At 34.1% G+C, this 19406-nt stretch overlaps 3 protein-coding genes across 3 annotated transcripts in view; 2 read left to right on the forward strand and 1 right to left on the reverse strand.

Annotated features, from left to right (window-relative positions):
* Tsf1 (Transferrin 1) overlaps positions 1–9288 on the forward strand; it is an 83364-nt gene extending 74076 nt beyond the window's left edge. The window contains exons 11-15 of the mRNA XM_090109190.1: positions 4001–4088; positions 4166–4241; positions 7538–7633; positions 7918–8177; positions 9086–9288. Coding sequence (XP_089965316.1) covers positions 4001–4088; positions 4166–4241; positions 7538–7633; positions 7918–8177; positions 9086–9178 — 613 coding nt within the window. The 3' untranslated portion in view covers positions 9179–9288. The remainder of the gene's footprint in view (positions 1–4000; positions 4089–4165; positions 4242–7537; positions 7634–7917; positions 8178–9085) is intronic.
* Positions 9230–10477, reverse strand: LOC149902731 (succinate dehydrogenase cytochrome b560 subunit, mitochondrial-like). The gene is made up of 3 exons (XM_090109192.1): positions 10311–10477; positions 10002–10234; positions 9230–9591 (listed from the first exon to the last, which is right to left on the reverse strand). The coding sequence occupies exons 1-3, from the start codon at positions 10331–10333 to the stop codon at positions 9305–9307; spliced, it is 543 nt and encodes a 180-aa protein (XP_089965318.1). The 5' UTR covers positions 10334–10477; the 3' UTR covers positions 9230–9304.
* Positions 10478–13154: 2677 nt separating this feature from the next.
* LOC149902732 (acylphosphatase-1-like) lies at positions 13155–17218 on the forward strand. The gene is made up of 3 exons (XM_090109336.1): positions 13155–13392; positions 13526–13635; positions 16955–17218. Exons 1-3 carry the CDS (start codon positions 13258–13260, stop codon positions 17073–17075), a joined length of 366 nt encoding a protein of 121 aa, XP_089965462.1. The 5' UTR covers positions 13155–13257; the 3' UTR covers positions 17076–17218.
* Positions 17219–19406: the final 2188 nt, after the last annotated feature.

Consider the following 19406-nt stretch of genomic DNA (forward strand, 5'->3'; position numbering starts at 1 on the left):
GAGGCAAGAATCACAAGTCTCTTTAGTCTGTGCCGGACTGTGCCCCCTGCTTGCCGCGTCAACACGTGTTATTGCTCTGTTCAAAATGCCTTCGTGTGTGCTAAGATATTGTTTTAACAGTTCCCATAATACAAACAAAGCCCGAGGAGTGACTTTTCACCAGTAAGTTTCCTTATTATGAGTAAGTCATGCATTTTACTAATATTGTTATCATTTTGCGAAAAATCACCACGCGTTCTGCGTTTCGTGCCATTTTTCATAGACTAACAGCACAGACGTGACACTATCGATGAGTCTGTTAAAAAAATGTAACTGGATTTTTTAACTATGAATATACAATATATGTATACTAGGAAAGATTACCGTGGTGTAGTACCTAAATATTTATACTTTTACCCGACTACGCAAAGTAAAACGGTAGGTTATATTAAGTAATATTTATTTATTTACCTATTTTTATTTATTAAAAAAAGGTTCATCAACAGTTGTTCCAATAGGATTTATAAATTATTATGCACAACAATTACAAATAAACACAACATTCACAGAAACTAATACAGTAAAAGTTCCTTAATCGCGCTTCCTTTATTCGCGTTTTCACTATTCGCGGATTAAAAAAATGCGACCCAATTTCTATATTCGCGACTAAAAATTTTTTTTATTCGCGGATTTAATAAGTACATACATAATAATAAAATTATTCCAATAGGTATCTTACCCAATATCCTTGTCAAATGGACTAATAAGAAAGTAAAATACATCTTATTACAAGTTTGCCTAAAGTACATAATATTATGTTCTTAAATGATATCGCCGAGGCCTTTGACACAAGCCGCCTTTGTCGCAAGCCGCCTCTGCGGCGATTGATGTTTTTGAGAATGTTAATAAACAGAATGGAAGCAACCTTATAACTCAATAAATAAAGTATATTTTTAAATGTAGTTCCGTTTATAGTAAAAGCCGCTTTGCGTATTTATTGTTTCGTCTTTCACATTAGTTACAAAAATTGTGATCAAGTAAGGGGGCGTCCATAAATTACGTGAGGTGTTTTTTTAAATTTTCTGCCCCTCCCTCCCGCCCTGGTGAGATGTCGTGAGATTTTATTCAACCCCCTCCCCCAGCCTCGAATCTCACGTGAGATTTTTCAAAATGTGAGTTTCTTATACGTAAACGCCATCAACATTGAATCATCGTATCCATTTAATTAGGGCTATATATAAACCAATACTCCAAAATTCGATTACATCATGAAGCAAAAACTGATAAAACTATTGATTACTACACAAAACGACAAAAGCTTACTAAATTGATATTATTTAAAGGAAATTAAAATACATAGTTGAATATAAAATCCTCTTTTTATTAATTCCCTAGTATCAGTACCACCAGATAGTACCGAGTAAACAGATTGCACAATGTGTCGCATCTGCACGCATTGCTTAATCTTTGAACTTGAAGCCACGCCTCGCTCGTTCCACACGTACAGTGCGACACAAAAGAGATGAAAATAAATGAGGGCGCCACCGTCGCTCATATAGCAACACTGATACTGCGACGCAAGCGATCTTGATACTATAGAATAAAAATCCAAAAATCTATATAATATAATCTAAAATAAATACCGCGATAAACCGTTATAATTGTTTCATTGTAGCAATAGTGTAAAATATTTAAGACAAAAATACATTAGTATTTTAATTGACCTACCTAGGTCAAATTTTACTTAAATGTATTTGGAATTAGTTATTTTATAGAAATCGGTCAAGTGTTTAGACTGCAGAGGCGCACATAGAATCAAACATACAAACAAACAAGCATACATGCAGCTCAAACACATTACCCTCTTTCTGGGTCCGTCGGGTAGAAAAAAACAAGGCGATTTGAAAACCACATATTTTTATTTTTTTTGTAGATAAATTTTGTACATTAATATAATTCATCAAAATTTAAATATCCTACTCCTTCAAAGGACTGATCATCAATCTGTTTCGAAGTACTGGCAAGAGGGTACGCGGCATCTTCAGTATCTGTAAATATGATACAGTAAATATGATTTTTTTTCTTATGGTTTGATTGATTAATAGATAGATAGCTGTATGAAAACAGTTATCACTATACTATGTAGTAAAATCTAAACTAGGTACTTTATTTGAGGCTGGTTGGATTGGATATAACTTCTTGACTCAAATTGTGCTGGTCGCACTATAAAAACTAGTTTTTGTTTACATACAAATAACCTCAAATTAAATTGCGAAAGCGTAATAATCGCCATACATACATACATTAAACACTCGTCACTAATGGAATATTCTATTTTACGTAGTACTGAGCAAAAATAAATGGAATCTCACCGGTATATTCTGATGTACGTTTGTAAACGTTTTCCAAATCAGTCAATAAATTTCCAGCTTGAAATTCGGACAAACACCGAATAAAAACTTTATACACCACATCACGGACACCGCTACGTTTAACCTTTTTCATGATGACTCCTTTTTTATTTAAATTTCTTGTTCTAAATAACAATTTTATCTCAATAATTCTCCACTTCACGAAAAAAACAAAAAATTTTTATTCAACTTGACAGCTACATTGCCAATTCAGGGTTGCCAGGTAATGAAAAACGAATTAGTTCCAAAATAATTAATTTCATCTCTTTTATGTCGTACTATACCCCACCACATCGGCCGCGTGCAATGTTTTTGTTTGGAATAACCTCTCTAGTAGTACATATATCTCGATGCATATAAGTTGAAAATCAGCATGCAAACATCCTTTTACATGTTAGCAAAAGTTATTGAAGTAGGTATGCGATTTTTCATCAATTTGTTTTTCGAAAACTACAGATTTTTTTTTTCAAATTATCGCCTATTTTTTTTATCGGGGTTTGGGGGCCCTTTTAACCTCGGGGCCCTGGGCTGCAGCTCATAAAGCCCATGGGTAGATCCGGCCCTGTCAATCATTCACTTTGTGACAACGCTATTTTTATTTCATCAAAAACTGACAACACAGTAAACGTCAGTTTACTTTGTCTAATTAAAAATCCGAGTATAACATCCCTGGTATCGCCTGGTATGTACACAGGGTACACTGTCAACATCAGTTTTAAGTGTTTCGTTTAAATAAAATAATATTGTTTTAAATTAAACTAAATGAATGAAAATAAATCGATGATTGGTTTTATTTGAAACACCTTCAAATGAAAATGCTTCTCTTCTTAACTTTCTTACTTCTGAAGTACCTACTTAGTGTAATTATGTACTTATGCTTAAAAACTTCATTTTATCAAGATCCATTTAAGTCGCGACTGCATAACTAACTTAGTCAAATTAAAACCATTCTAATTAAATAGACATTTACTCCAAGAAACTTGATAAGTTACTTATACCCAGCTACTTATTACCATTTAGGTATTTCGAATCTAGCTTTCCTCCCACTACTTAACTCGAAAGCATAATATTATAACAATGTAGGTATGTGAATGTAAGTAGGTACGTTATAAAATGTAGGTAGCGATAATTATTATAGTCCCCCTAATAAATAACCTTTCCCTTTATCACCTACTTCAAATTTTATCATAGAATTTTATTTTCGTTACAAAGAATAGCCTACGTCATTCTCGACGATTCTGTCTATCTATGCCTATAATCTACATATACAAGATCAAATCAAAGTTATACCGATATCTGTTTAGGAGTTAGTTTGAACGCGCTTTTCTCAGGAACCACCTATTGGTCTGAATTCAATATTCTTTCATCATTGTACCTATATATTTATGTGATAGGTAGTTATGTACCACGAGCGAAGCCTGGTCGGACCGTCGGAACACTAGTATTGAATAAGGTCAAACAAATAAAAATGTTTCACTTCATAATAATCTATCTATCTCTAAATAAAAACAAGTCGTTTTGAAATAAAAATCCTAAATAACGATATAGCAGATTTAACAATATATTCTGTTTATTTAGCAGCGTGAATGTAAAATGAATTGTTTTCGCAGCTCCTGCCACAATTCATACGGCACATTCAGCGGTTTGCAAGCCCCGCTTTATTACTTAATCAACAAAAAGGTCATCAAATCCGATCAGGTTTGTGAATTTTGCATGAACATGAAAGTTATATTCATTTTGTGAACTGGAAATTCTAGTTTGTATTTCAATTTCAGTGTATCAAAAATTTGGGTGATTTCTTCGCGGGTTCTTGTATTCCCGGCGTGGACAAAGCAGAGAATAATCCTAGAGGTAAGTATTTTTTTTCCTTCGTATTTTACACTGACAATTATGAAAATTAATTTAATCGTACCTGTTAATATTTTTAATGCTCTTTCAAAGATAACGATTTTTTTTTTCAAATTACAAAAAGAATAATATGTTGACTAGTAACACCATTAGTCCGTTTTCTTATGGGCATGCTTGTATGGAAAGGTATACATTTTTGAGTAAAGCAATGCCATTTGGTACGAATGTTGTACTCGTCCACCTAAGCCCAAATCGCCTGGTAGCCAGTGTCTACTCCCCGGCAGAAGGGAGGGAGGGGGGGTTTATAGAACAGAGCGCCCGGCGCTCGGAAAAAAAATTCTGGCGGATTCATTTGGCCCTTTCAGTCGAGTTTGGTGTCGTTATCAGGTAACTAGATGATGCCCAATTTATTCCCCATACCAGTTATTTAGGGTTCCATAGCAAAATATGTCACAATCTTTAAAATAATAAACTTTTGACAGTGGCAAAATCCAAACAAACCAGTATATTTTTATATTTTTGTATCAAACTTGGTTTATAAAAAAATACTGTCTGAAAGGCCATTTCATGTTGATTATAAAAACATTAACATGTAACATATATCTTACCATTTTCAATGTGAAATAAATTATAGAAAGTACAGGAACGTTCGTCAGCGCACCGTAGGGGACGGCTAATAGACCCGAAAAATAAGCAATAACATAAAACAAAAACCAGTCAAGTGCGAGTCTGACTCGCCCATCGAGTGTTTCGTACTTATTTGTCCTATACCATGCTATCTTGTCTGGTAGGACCTGGTTAACTGATACACACACACTTTCGTCTTTATAATATTAGTGTGATTTTTAATCATCTTTAAATTATAAACGAAGTCAGGTAACATTGTTAAAAATAAAGATATATAATAATAGAACGTTTTTGTATTAATAATAATGACAACCACCTCCACAATTACATAATCCGGTACATTTGAGCTGGCGTATAAAACACTTCAATCTGGAATTGCAAGATTTCACGCACCGACATCTTATCAATTCAAAGCTTCTCTTTTCTTTGTATTTCAGATGGGCAAGGAATATTTTGATTTTTTTTTAGGTCCCAAAATATATACAGCCTGTAAAACTGCCCTTAAGGTGTGTTGTTTAAGGGCAGCTTCTGTGGGAGGCAAAATTTTGATTTGCCTGTCCGTTTTTGTTAAAAATTTGTTTGCGACCCTCATTTACTGTCACAGCGGGGTACAATGTAAAAAACAAACATGTACTTATTAAATAATTATAAAAAAAATATAAGTTCTGGATAAGAATATCCTTAAAATATCGTGACCGTCCTTACCTATATCATGCATTGTAATCACAAACTTTTCAATTTCACTGTCTGCATATTTGCCACTGTAAAGTGCTTCAAATCCTCGTATGACATTCGGATATGCCTTCTATACCTTAAATGCAGGTGTACCTATGGTTCTTTTAGACCTTCTAGCTTTGGAACACACGATATAGTAGTAGTAGCCAAAATAATGTTAAGAACAGTCGACAGATATGGCTAGTACAGAATATCATGTATTCCAAGGTAGAAGGTCTAAAAGAACTATAGGTATACCTGCATTTTAGGTATGGAAGGCATATCCGAATGTCACACGAGGATTTGAAGCACTTTACAGTGGCAAATATGCAGACAGTGAAATTGAAAAGTTTGTGATTACAATGCATGATAGGTAAGGACGGTCACGGTATTTTAAGGATACTCTTATCCAGAACTTATATTTTTTTATAATTATTATAAGAACATGTTTGTTTTTCACATTGTACCCCGCTGTGACAGTAAATGAGGGTCGCAAACAAATTTTCAACAAAAACGGACAGGCAAATCGAAAATTTGCCTCCCACAGAAGCTGCCCTTAAACAACACACCTTAAGGGCAGTTTTACAGGCTGTATATATTTAGGGACCTAAAATAATCAAAATGTTCCTTGCCCATCTGAAATACAAAGAAAAGAGAAGCTTTGAATTATTGATAAGATGTCGGTGCGTGAAATCTTGCAATACCAGATTGAACTGTTTTATACGCCAGCTCAAATGTACCGAATTATGTAATTGTGGAGGTGGTTGTCATTATTATTAATACAAAAACGTTCTATATATTATATATCTTTATTTTTAACAATGTTACCTGACTTCGTTTATAATTTAAAGATGATTAAAAATCACACTAATATTATAAAGACGAAAGTGTGTGTGTATCAGTTAACCAGGTCCTACCAGACAAGATAACATGGTGTAGGACAAATAAGTACGAAACACTCGATGGGCGAGTCAGACTCGCACTTGACTGGTTTTTGTTTTATGTTATTGCTTATTTTTCGGGTCTATTAGCCGTCCCCTACGGTGCGCTGACGAACGTTCCTGTACTTTCTATAATTTATTTCACATTGAAAATGGTAAGATATATGTTACATGTTAATGTTTTTATAATCTGCATGAAATGGCCTTTCAGACAGTATTTTTTATAAACCAAGTTTGATACAAAAATATAAAAATATACTGGTTTGTTTGGATTTTGCGACTGCCAAAAGTTTATTATTTTAAAGATTGTGACATATTTTGCTACGGAACCCTAAAAAACTGGTATGGGGAATGAATCGGGCATTATCTAGTTACCTGATAACGACACCAAACTTGACTCAAAGGGCCAAATGAATCCGCTAGAATTTTTTTTCCGAGCGCCGGGCGCTCTGTTCTATAACCCCCCCTCCCTCCCTTCTGCCGGGGAGTAGACACTGGCTACCAGGCGATTTGGGCTTAGGTGGACGAGTACAACATTCGTACCAAATGGCATTGCTTTACTCAAAAATGTATACCTTTTCCCATAAGAAAACGGACTACATTAACCATAAAAATACATATAAAATTATAAACTTATTGTGAGCAGTGAGTGCCAAGATATCAAATTAAATGTTGGCTTATATGCATATACTTTTGGCACACTATCATTAACAACATTGTATAACAAATTAATAATACTATTTAAATCAATATGCAATTATAATATTATAATATTATGCAGGTTATCAGTATTACTTAATTACTTATATCATTAAGTAGGATTTAGATAGAAAGACTCATCCGTCTTACATTGATTTATTAAAATATTTTTCACTAATAAGAATTTATTTTATCATTTAAAATTAAACAAACTAAATCATAAAAACAGTAAAGTTATAAACTTTTTTCTATTAAATACAAATAGCACACAATTTCATAGTTTTTAAGAACATAATCATCAAAGAAAATAAATTTCAGGTGATGATGTATCCAAATTGAAGAAACAATGCTCTGGAGACAACAATGCAGCAAAGTGCTTGCAAGAAGACAGAGGCGATGTTGCCTTTGTGTCAAGTAAGTTTATATTACCCATTTCTTACAGTAAAAATCCCTAATATTATGTTTTATAATATCTATACTAATATTATATAGCTAAAGAGTTTGTTTGTTTGAACGCGCTAATCTCAGGAACTACTGGTCCGATTTGAAAAATTCTTTCGGTGCTAGATAGCCCATTATTCAAGGAAGGTTATAGGCTATATATCATCACGCTAAGACCAACAGGAGCGGAGCAATGCGGGTGAAACCGCGGGGAACAGCTAGTTAATGAATATGTCTAATGAACTTCTTTTTTCCAGGTGCTGATCTATCAAGCTTTGATTCATCTCAATATGAACTAATATGTCTGAACCGAGATGCTGGTAGAGATTCATTGAGCAACTTCGCTACATGCAACTTAGCGATGGAACCTTCCAGAACATGGCTGTCAGCTAAAGATTTCCTCTCTGATGTGTCAATTGCACACACACCACTAAGTCTGGCACAATTACTTGACACAAGAACAGATTTGTTTAACATTTACGGAGAATTCCTTAAGAATAACAATGTTATTTTCAATGTGAGTGTTTTCAATATGATGATAATCCATACATATATCACAGACTAATAATAATATACTACGTATACAACTAATATTATACAGTGGAATCCGTTTATAATGACATCGAAGGGAATCGACAAACACGTCATAATAAGCGGACGTCATACAAAGCGTTATGTGAAATGAAAAATCTTTATTATGTAAATATGTATGTAAGTATTTTAATACAGAAACATAGTATATTTGCATATGTATAGGTAGATATTAAATCAAAATCAAAATTGCACGTAATCAGCCGATTATTAGAATAACACATACAAGTGTATTTTTACTGTAAGTACACTGTAATTTTTGTCTGCTTTTGTTTTTTCATTTTATTGTAAAAACAGTCTCTAATACTATTGTGTATAGATAGATATGGTCAAATTATCATTTTCAATATTGTTGTTAACAAATCGTGATAATGAATTCACTTCGGTCATTATAACCAGACATAATTTATTAAAAATGGGTCATAATAAGCGGCATGTCACTGTAAGGGAAGTCAATATATCCGACTTTTTATAAAGAATTTTATATGAAAACCAAACTTCGTAGTGCAATTACGTCATAATAACCGGTTGGTCAAAATAGGCGGAGTCATAATAAACGGATTCTACTGTAAATGTGAAAGTAACTCTGTCTGTCTGTCTGTTACTGAATCACGCCTTAACTACTGAACCAATTTGCATGAAATTTGGTGTAGAGATATTTTGATACCCGAGAAAGGACATAGGATAGATTTTATCCCGGAAATCCCACGGGAATGGGAACTATGTGGGTTTTTCTTTGACTGCACGGGCGATGCCGCGGGTGGAAAGCTAGTATCAACATAAATATTGATACTATGAGGCAAACATGTATGTTAATATATTTTTTCATTCCAGAATGCTGCAAAGGGTCTCGCTACTACGGAGAAACTGGACTTTGAAAAATTCAAAACTATTCATGATGTATTAAACACATGTGGTGTTGCCTAATTTTTTTATACTGTTTGTAGCCATTAAGAACTTTAGAAATAAAAACAAATGTCTGTTAAAGAAAATTTATTACATCACTTATAAGAACAATAAATAATACTCAGAACATTCATCTAATTATTTTACTTACAATGCTGCTAAAAATAGTGTAACAGCTACTGCTCCAACCAACATTGCATATCCTGTCGAGTAAACTTCCTTAATGGTCAAACCTTTAGCTGTGTCCCAATATAAATGCCTGATTCCATTAGCAAAATGATATCCAAATGGAGCTGCCAAGATTGCTTTTGCAAGGAATATAGATGCCGGAGATAAATTTAATCCTTCAATCATTGTTACATAGTGGGCAACGTCATGAGGCAAGACTAGTGCACCAACGCCCAGTGCAGTAATGTACCCTGATAGCATAATACCTAAAACAAACAGATAAAATAAATAAATATTATAGGACATTATTACACAAATCGACCTAGTCCCACAGTAAGCTTAATTAACGCTTGTGTTGTGGGTACTAGGCGACGATAAATATAATATTTAATAAATACATATATAATAACACCCAGACCCAAGAACAAATAATTGAGTTCATCACACAAATATTTGCCCTGACCGGGGATCGAACCCGGGACCATCGGCTCAGTAGGCAGTTACTTTACCACTGCGCCAACCGCGTCGTCAGATAATTGTGTATTATAAATAACAAAGATTGCTTTGTTATCTAAATTAAGACGTATAATGAACCCATTTAGGCTAATTGTATGATAGATTAATATTAATAAATAACAGAGATGCATTAACGCTGAAAAATAACATAAAAAAATACCTGCAGCTCTGTGGGTAACAGATAAAATACTAGTTAATTGGGGTTTGTAGATGGTAAGGTGAGGAGACATTGGGCGTTGGAGACGAGCATTTCTTATATCGTAGTGTTCCTCTTTGGGTGGTTCATATTTCTTAATACTGACTTTAGGTACAGCTGCCGATTGCGCATATTGAGCCGTGCCCAATGCAGTGCGGAACTTGGCCAAGTTACCCAATAGCGAGTTAGAGCCCAATCTGTAACAAAACAACGTATTATCAATCTTAAAACGAAACATGCAGATTACATAATATTTTAGAGAGGTAAACATACCTGCCACAACAGTAAAAAGCCATAGTTTTGCTTATGGTTAGGTTTTACTTTCAAATGTATGTCCTAATACAAATTCGTCTATTCGTGTCCCTATAATTCGATTGTTGTTTTTAAATTAATTTTTTCTCGTGCGAACTTGCAAGGAATGGAATATGTCAATTGATTGACATAATATCTCAGACATTTCAGTTTTCACAAGGTCTAAGCATGACGTTGCCTTTTTATTGCCAAGTGCAAAAATTGTTAAAGTAAGTTTTAAGGTTTTATATGTTAAGTTATAAAATAAGTAGAAAATCGAACATGCGTAAAAATATATAGAAAATGAGTTACTTTTAAATAATTAGGTACTTGAATGCACTTTAAAAGTTCTATCTATATCCAGAACTTAAACCAGCTGATTCTTCACCCAACAGGCATCAGACCATTCGAAACTTATTCGAAAGGATTCAGAGCAGCGAGCGAGCGATTAAATTAAACATTAATTTTCACATGCGCAAGTCGCACCGCGCACGTGTAATGGTTGGTGCCAACCATCCGACCACGACCAAATCGGAAAGTGTAGAGAGCGGTCGGTCCGACATAATTATTATTAATATTGGTTTGACGTGGTCGGATGCGCCAGCAATACCGACCAAACCAACTTCCTATCCGATCCAACCAAATTGGAACGTCTGGAAGCTTTGTTCCGACCAAATCGGCTCATTCCATAGAGAAAAATTATAAACAGACGTTCGAACTGGTGCGACCGGACCACCGTACTCGTGCGGTGCGATCGACTCGCCACACGACCGCACCAAGGGTTACCAGTATTTAATTTAAGGGTTAACAGCGTCAAAAATGCGAGTTTTAGTTATTTTTTACGGGAGACAATTAAAACAGCAATGTTAAATAGAGAATATTTATTTTTGGCATTTATATTTGCTGTTGGAAGAAACAGCTTTTAATAGCTCTTCATTTTCTAAAGCGAATGTATAAAAATCTTTGCACGATAATTTAAAATTACATTTAATTAATTTGCAGCTTCGCGTTTACAGTTTCAATATGAATATTCAATCGGTTTCGGCTATCCGTCCAGGCATTGGCCGCACAAAGAAAATATTCTTTGTTTAAAAATTACGATTAAATTTACGATTTTTAAAAAAACATTTAAAATATTGGAATTTTCGCGGCCGACTGAGCTAAATAAATTCGTATATTCGTAAAAATAGATACACTAGTGACTAGATAGTTTATTACGTTGCTAATATATGAAGTGATTAAAGGCGCAAATTATCCCTTTTTGAAATTTTCGATATTGTCGATAGAGGCGAAAGTATTGTAATTTTTACTGATTTTCGTTTTTATTTTTTTATATTATATGCAGGCGTTAGTAGAAGCTCTGTTTAGTACCAAAAGAAACCTTGAACTGAGTTCTACATGTGACAAAAATACCACATTCTAGCCACGAAGTTATTACGAGATATAGATTTTCAAAGAATGTCAGGGTTGTCCCTAGTAAACAAAATTATATATTATATCATCTATCTATTACCAAGTTTTTGTTTATGTTTTAGTCGTTAGTTATAGTCGATATTTCAATATATTATTATATGTAGGTACATAATCTTTGTATGTAATAAATTAACTGAACAAAAAAAATATCTTAGATTTATAAGACAATCAAGAATATCAAATTAATACAAATTAATCTCCTTTTTTTGTGAATATTTCGAGCATTGATCATAGTAATCTCATTAAATGTCAAACCGAATTCCTTGAAAATCTATTTCTCGTAATAAATTCGTGGTTAGAATGTTGTATTTTTTTCACATGTAGACCTCAGTTCAAGGCTTCTTTTGGTACAAGTACAAGTACAAGTTACAACCATTGAAAAGAAGAAAACGAAGAGAAAAGAATGGGCAAAATTATATTTAAAAGACAGGGATTCATTCAGACATATGCAGTCATATCATAAATCTTTGTAGAGTTCTAAAATTTATATTATTAATCTTTTTTCAGTATAAGCCACGTCATCCGACGCCATCGCCATTGATAACGATCGACAGACGTCCGTTTTGTTTGGCGGTAGAACTATGACTAAAGCTGTAATAAGTATATAGTCTATGACTAATGCGCTGTCCGGTGCGATCGCCCGTCCACACGCGCGAATTTGGTACGGTCCGCACCAAGTTCGGATGAAAAAACCATCGAACCAACCGTACCGTCAATAATAATAATTATGTCCGGCGGACCACTGTACACATGATCGAATATGGTCCGGAGCGCACCAAGGTCACGGTGCGGTCCGTACCAAATTCGAACGTCTGTTTATAACTTAATATAGGTAATTGGCTCATTCACATTCGCAACGCCGCCGGTGTAGGACGTCAACATGAACGCCGAGGGAGTTACGGTCACCGAACGTGACATATTAATAAAATTGCTGGAACTATATAAAGACTTTCCTTGTTCGTGGGACTTAAGTAACAAAGATTACGCAAATAGAGATGCCAGAAATCAAGCGTATTTTATTATGTTAGAAGTATTAAAAAAAATTGACAGTGCGGCTACATTAAAAACCTTAAAAAATAAGTTGTAAGAGCCGCATATGACTGTAATTTTCTCTATTTCTATAGTAGAATTTAGCCCATTCTCTTCGTACTATGGTCAACTGACATATTACTCTATGGTCAACTGACAGCTGGAAGGCCAACCGTCGGACAATCTGTAGCAATGTTGGAATGGTTGCCTTGTCGGTTCCGTTAAGGTTGGCACCAACCAAATCGGAGCGTCTGTAGATACATTAATAATTGACTGTCAGTAACTGACATTGACAATTATTGACATTAGTCAGAGAAATGTCAATTTTATGCACCGAAAAATCAATCTGAAAAGAGCGGAAATATTCGTATTAATTGATATTTAGGACTAAATATTCAGGTTCCTGAATCCTGTTAAATATCAATAAATGCTACGTTTATTATTATTAACAACTGTAACAAGTTGTATTAAAGCCAATCATTGCACAGCAGCTATCTCAATGGCATTAAAAAGCGTTGATTTTGAAGTGTTTGGTAGAGTACAAGGTGTATTCTTCAGAAAGGTAAGGGCACACTCTAACATTTTCATGAACATAGCTTGCCAGAAAAAAATACAGCAGAAAATAAAACGTATTCAAAAAGTTACATAAAATAACTATCAATACCCAGATATTTATAGTAACTGTTTTGTAACAGTACACGAAAGAACAAGCAGTAAAGTTGGGATTGAAAGGATGGTGTATGAATACTTCTCATGGCACTGTGCAGGGACAAATGCAAGGGCCGGCTGATAAGGTGGAATCCATGTAAGCTTCTTTCTTAAAAGAACTATACATATTGTAAGAGCATTGTAACAATGTTAAGTATTTGGGATGCTTTTTAGTGACAGATAAAATTCAATAAACTGAATGCTTAAAATGCAATAACAATAAGTATATACAAATCATTAAATTGTCCTAAATAAATACAAACTCTTAAAACATAATATTACATTTACAGTGTATTAGCATACATAACATGAATGACTAGCTTACATTTTGGCATAGGTAGGGCCAAAATGTAAAAAAGTATTAAACTATTTTTATTCCAAATTTCAACGGAATTGGTGGTGGAGTTAAAGAAAAATATTATTGTGATATAGAATTGACATCCAAATATTATTCTCATAAAGAATGCTGATATAGACATGAGACAATGAGTTGTAAATTACCTATTGAATTCATAAAATTTTATTTTTCTGGGCCATTAAAATTAATTTTAGATCAAATGCAAAAGTACCTAGTTTTAGTGAATTCCGAAAAGCTGTATTATGTATTCATGTTTTATTTATCATTATTATTACTAGATTACTTGACATAAACTTCATTCGGTTCATTTTTTTTAACTTGAGGAATATTAGAAATTAGTCTTTTATTTCAATAAATGGGTAAGTATAGTGGTTTTTTTGTGATTAACAATGACAATTTCATTACTTATAAATCCTATTTTGTGAATTTTGTTTTATTATTGCATTAACAGTCATACAGGTCCAATATAAATAACAAGCTGTGCTCCGCGGTTTCACCTGCATTGCTCCACTCCTGTTGGTCTTAGCATGATGATAATATATAGCCTTCCTCTATAAATGGGCTATTTAACACTGAAAGAATTTTAAAAATCAAACAAGTAGTGCCTCTGATTAGCGCGTTCAAACAAACAAACAAACTCTTCAGCTACTAAAAGTACTAAAAGTTCAAGTAACACTGGTATCTGTCCTTTCTAATTTTATTTATTTTTGTCCTTTACCTGTTTCTACCAAAAATGCACCTATTACGTTACGTCCTTATTTATTTTATTTTATTATTTATTGCACACACAAAAGAAATAGAGACACATAAAGTACAGATAATAGGAAAATAATGTGTACAAATGGTGGCCTTATCGCTATCCTTACTTACTTTATAGTATATTTAAAACATCAGTATCTATTTAAAAAAAGATACTCTTACAGACAATTCAACAGTACATATTATATATTATCTGTGGCCATAACACTGAACTGTCAATGTGTCATAAGTTTGAAGCTGTTTGAAGCATAGAGGCCAGTGGATGCGGATCGGAATTTACTCTTAAGGGCGGCCATACACGGACCGCTTCAAGCAGTTGAGACTGACAGCTTGAAGCCGCGACCGCGCGGTGAACTATAGACATTCATTCACTGCCGTACACGGACGGCTCGAGCCATCGCGACCGCCTAAAGCCATCAACTGCGCGGTTTGTAGCGACAGCTCGAGGCCTCGAGCAGTCAACGACCGACTGCTCAATCTGCCCGTGTACAGCCGCTCTTTTTTGATGTTATATGACAGTTACTAGATTTCCGCCCGCGGCTTCGCCCGCGTTTTCAAAGAAAAACCCGCATAGTTCCCGTTCCCGTGGGATTTCCGGGATAAAACCTATCCTATGTGTTAATCCAAGTTACCCTCTACATGTGTGCTAAATTTTATTGTAATCGGTTCAGTAGTTTTTACGTGAAAGAGTAACAAACATCCATACATCCATATCCATACATCCTTTTTTCTTAGAATAAAAATGTGATTTAGGTACATATAAATTATTTTAGATGAGAATATAATGTAAAGAGACAGATTAACCATTTCATATTATGATATAGGGTTAGAAATTATCGAATCTGCCTTCTATTCATTGAGTTTCCTCACAAAACGTTCGTTTAAAATGCCGTTTCCGCTCCCCTGCGATCCAATTTCTAAAATGAATAAGTACATATTGAAAAGGTCAAAGCAAGATGTTCAATTTGTCAGCAATCCCACGTTGTAACGTTATACGGCACACCCTCGGCGGCACTTTCATTATGAAAAAGGTCTTAATGTGGAACATTACTTGACCGTCAAGGTCTCCGGAGTGCCACTCACAACGCTCGCCTGAATATGTGTCATTTGAGCGAGGTAACATCAAAAAGATAATGAGATGTTTCATGAAATTCTGCCTGAAAATACAGGCTGTCTATGAAATATCATAATTGGCATGTCATGGATTATGCGAATATATTCTTGATAATAGCGTATTTCATAATAGGGTGGATAGAATACCTTCGCGTCTCAACGTCAAATAGGCGGTAAATTTTCTTTGGTAGGTAGTACATTTTCTGTGACATGTTTTCGATGAATGTTGTTCAAAATACTTCAGCAGTGTCTTTTCAATTGCTGGAAAATATTCATTTTGACGCAATCAGGGAACTAATTGCATAAAATAATATGCAGTCTATCCGTTCACCGAACCCCTGAATAAACAATATCCCGTATTATCCGTTTCCATTATTCTAACAAACTCATTCCTAACCATTTACCACTGAAAACCGAATTAATTCCACCTTTTAGCTGTTAATATTCGAAGTGGAAGTCATTTGACAAACGACCTGCCTTCTATTAAATAACATGTGCCAATATTCATATATGGACAGAACTAACACACCCTTGGCGTTTATGACCATTAAACTACGTAGATTCAATGATATGGGGATACTATAAGTTTGCTGATAAATTAAAGTATTAGAAATTATAAAAAATATAAAGAAAAAATAAGATGTTATAATAATATACCCACCTAACAGAATGATCTTGATGATCAATTTTTTTTAATTCTCAATACGTGTGAGATTCCGTGTAGGTACTTCTAATATAAAAACGTGTCAGTTTGTGATGATGGATGACTGGATACGGACAGATGTTTGTTAATATGTATTTCACTCAAAAACCGAAAATGATCGAAGTTATAGAAATTTGGCAGAGATACATAGGCTACTTTTATCCCGGTACCATGCTGATCATTATTACATATACTTAGCTGGTTTACATGATTACCATTTGATATGCTTAGCTGTTTCATGGCGTTTTACCCGCAGACGAACCCGTGGGCAAAAGCAAGTATTTCTATAGCTTATGTGTTATTCTGATACATAAGCCACATCACTGCCAACACTATCCCAACTACGTCCAGGAGCTTTTTTGTGATATAGGGATTAACATAAATAATACATATATGTACCTACATGTATGTATTATTTATTGTATTTAATGCTATTAAATATAGCATTAAATACATTATTATTTATTATTATTATGTTTTCAGGATGCACTGGCTGAAAACCACGGGAAGTCCAAGCAGCAAGATTGACAAAGCGGAGTTCAGAAATGAAAAGGAACTATCCGAATATACTTTCAAAAGCTTCGATATACGGCGAGATGACTAATGTACACCAGCATTATTTATTTAATCTCATTAGCCCGTATTAGTTCGCGAAATCCCGAGTGATATTAATTTAACATGCGTAGAACGTTACAAAATGTATTCAACAGTATTCTTGTTTTAATAAATGATTGTTCGACAAATGGATGTAGTTTTATTTACATTGAACAATAATAATTGGTTACCGGAGTTTGTTTTAAAATTGATCACATATTTTGTAATTTTTTACGGAATCATCACGAATTTTTTAGGCTCTAATAAGTTCCTTATAATATTTTAGTAGTAGTTTGTAGTAGGAGATGTTCAATGGATGTTAGAAATAGCTTGCAAACATTTTTTTGATCATTCAAGTGTACTGTAACTATGTCAAGTAAGATCTGTAACATTTTATAAATTAGCACTAGTGTATCTTCTGTATGTTGGTGGCAAAAGTATATATCTAAGTACCTCATATACTTACGTAGTAACTTAATCTGTGCTAATACCATTCAGGAATCACGTAGTTGCATAACCAAGTTCCAAACGTGAAATAATTTTTGATATCAGTCTAATAGATGTTGAGATTAGCCCGTTCAAACATACTTTTTAGTAACTAGTAGTAACATAACCAAGCGCACTGAAAAGGTTAATCAAAAGAGAGAAATATAAAAATCTGTCTGTGGAAATCGTGTCGAATTTACATAAAATATCTCATCTTCGGAGAAAATCACATTTGATAAGATCGTCGTAAAATCTTCACGGTTTTTGTGACGAACCAGTAATAACGTTGGCTCTATTTGGAAGAGCTATTTATTTGAGTTCACAAAATATCTGATTTCTTATTTACGTAGAGATTACGTTATATTATTATACTAGTTGTGCCCCACGGTTTTACTCGCGGATAAAACAAATACTTTCATACTGAATTTCAACCATTTTGGACTTGGATTACTTAAAAAAGTACCTACTGCATGTTTATGTGAACTTGACTATTTTCATTTAATTGATGCTGTGATTTACCTTAAAAGCATAACAACCAGGTGTACACAAAAATAGTAACAATAATTAGTTAGGTAGGTACTTAATTTTTAGGGCACCCTGTTTTTAAGGTCGTTGTAAAATTTCATGAAGATGCAAATAGAACAGTCTCTACATCATTATAATACAAGTGCGTGAAAACTGAAAGGGGATGCTTTTAAAACGTTATATAATTCAAACTTCTCAACAAAGAGCGTTTTAAATCACCGTATGATTTAATTTTAACGAGAGATACGAAATTTCAAGCTTTTAGTGTAGTTGGCGAATGAAAGTGCACACATTTTTCCTGTATAATGTTTGGTGTATTTTTATGACTTGTTCAATTTTTCGCAGTCCCCGACGAACATTTTTTCAACAAGAAATTGGAAAAGGTGCAAAATTAACAAATCGCTGATATAATTTCGTCCTAAAATATCTTACATTTATCCTGTTTTCAATTCATTAAGTAGCTTTCGCTCCGGAAGTCTTATTTTCTCAACCAAACACGGCCCTTTTTTTTTCATTTACAGAAAAATTCTGAATGCTAGGTACTCATTATTTAATTTGGCCCAGTTTCCGAATAAATAGACGAATTATACGTCACAACTTTATCTCTACAAGGAACTGCTTTTTTTAGCTTCCCATTTAATATACATAATAACTTCTTACTAGTCACTTAATACCTACTACTTATATATAATACAGATAAGTAAATAGCTATTTGTAAATATTGAAAAAAGAAGGATATGCAAGTAAACAGGAAGTTGTGTACAAGTACCTACATATATTTTATACTAAGCATGCTCGTAAAACGCTTAGGGAAATATTTATAAAGTAGGTAAGTATAGTACCTAGGTAAGAATAGCAAATACTCAAATCCATAGTTGAAATCAGAAACATTAAAGTTATATAAAGTGTAATAAATTCGTTCAGGCCGCGATTAAACTCGGTACAGTCTCATTAAAACTTCATTAAACTTTGATAAGTTGCGACTGTTTTACTCGCAAAGAATTCTTGTTACGCGCGCTTACGTGGAGTTTCCGTGGAGTTGCGGAGATTGACTTCCAATTGTTGATTCATGCCAAAGTCATTATCAAGGTAAACAGTCGAAACCGACGAAGTGCGCTAACTACTAACTTCCCAAAGTATCGAGAATATTAAAGCATCTGTTAACTAACAATAGACTTCGACCTTGAAGGTTTTCACGAGTTTGGAACGAATGGGTAGGAAATAATTACGTCCAAGTCAGTAACCCGGGCGTGCGTTATTGATGGGCGCGGGCGGGCGGCGGTAAGTGGGTCAGAAGGGGCGCGCAGCCGCGGCATTGCGTTCCCAGCCT

Source organism: Colias eurytheme, chromosome 14 (genome assembly GCF_061535395.1).
Source record: "Colias eurytheme isolate Ceu_HAF_F1 chromosome 14, ilColEury1 Martin Lab GWU primary, whole genome shotgun sequence".
NCBI classification, from domain to species: domain Eukaryota; kingdom Metazoa; phylum Arthropoda; class Insecta; order Lepidoptera; family Pieridae; genus Colias; species Colias eurytheme.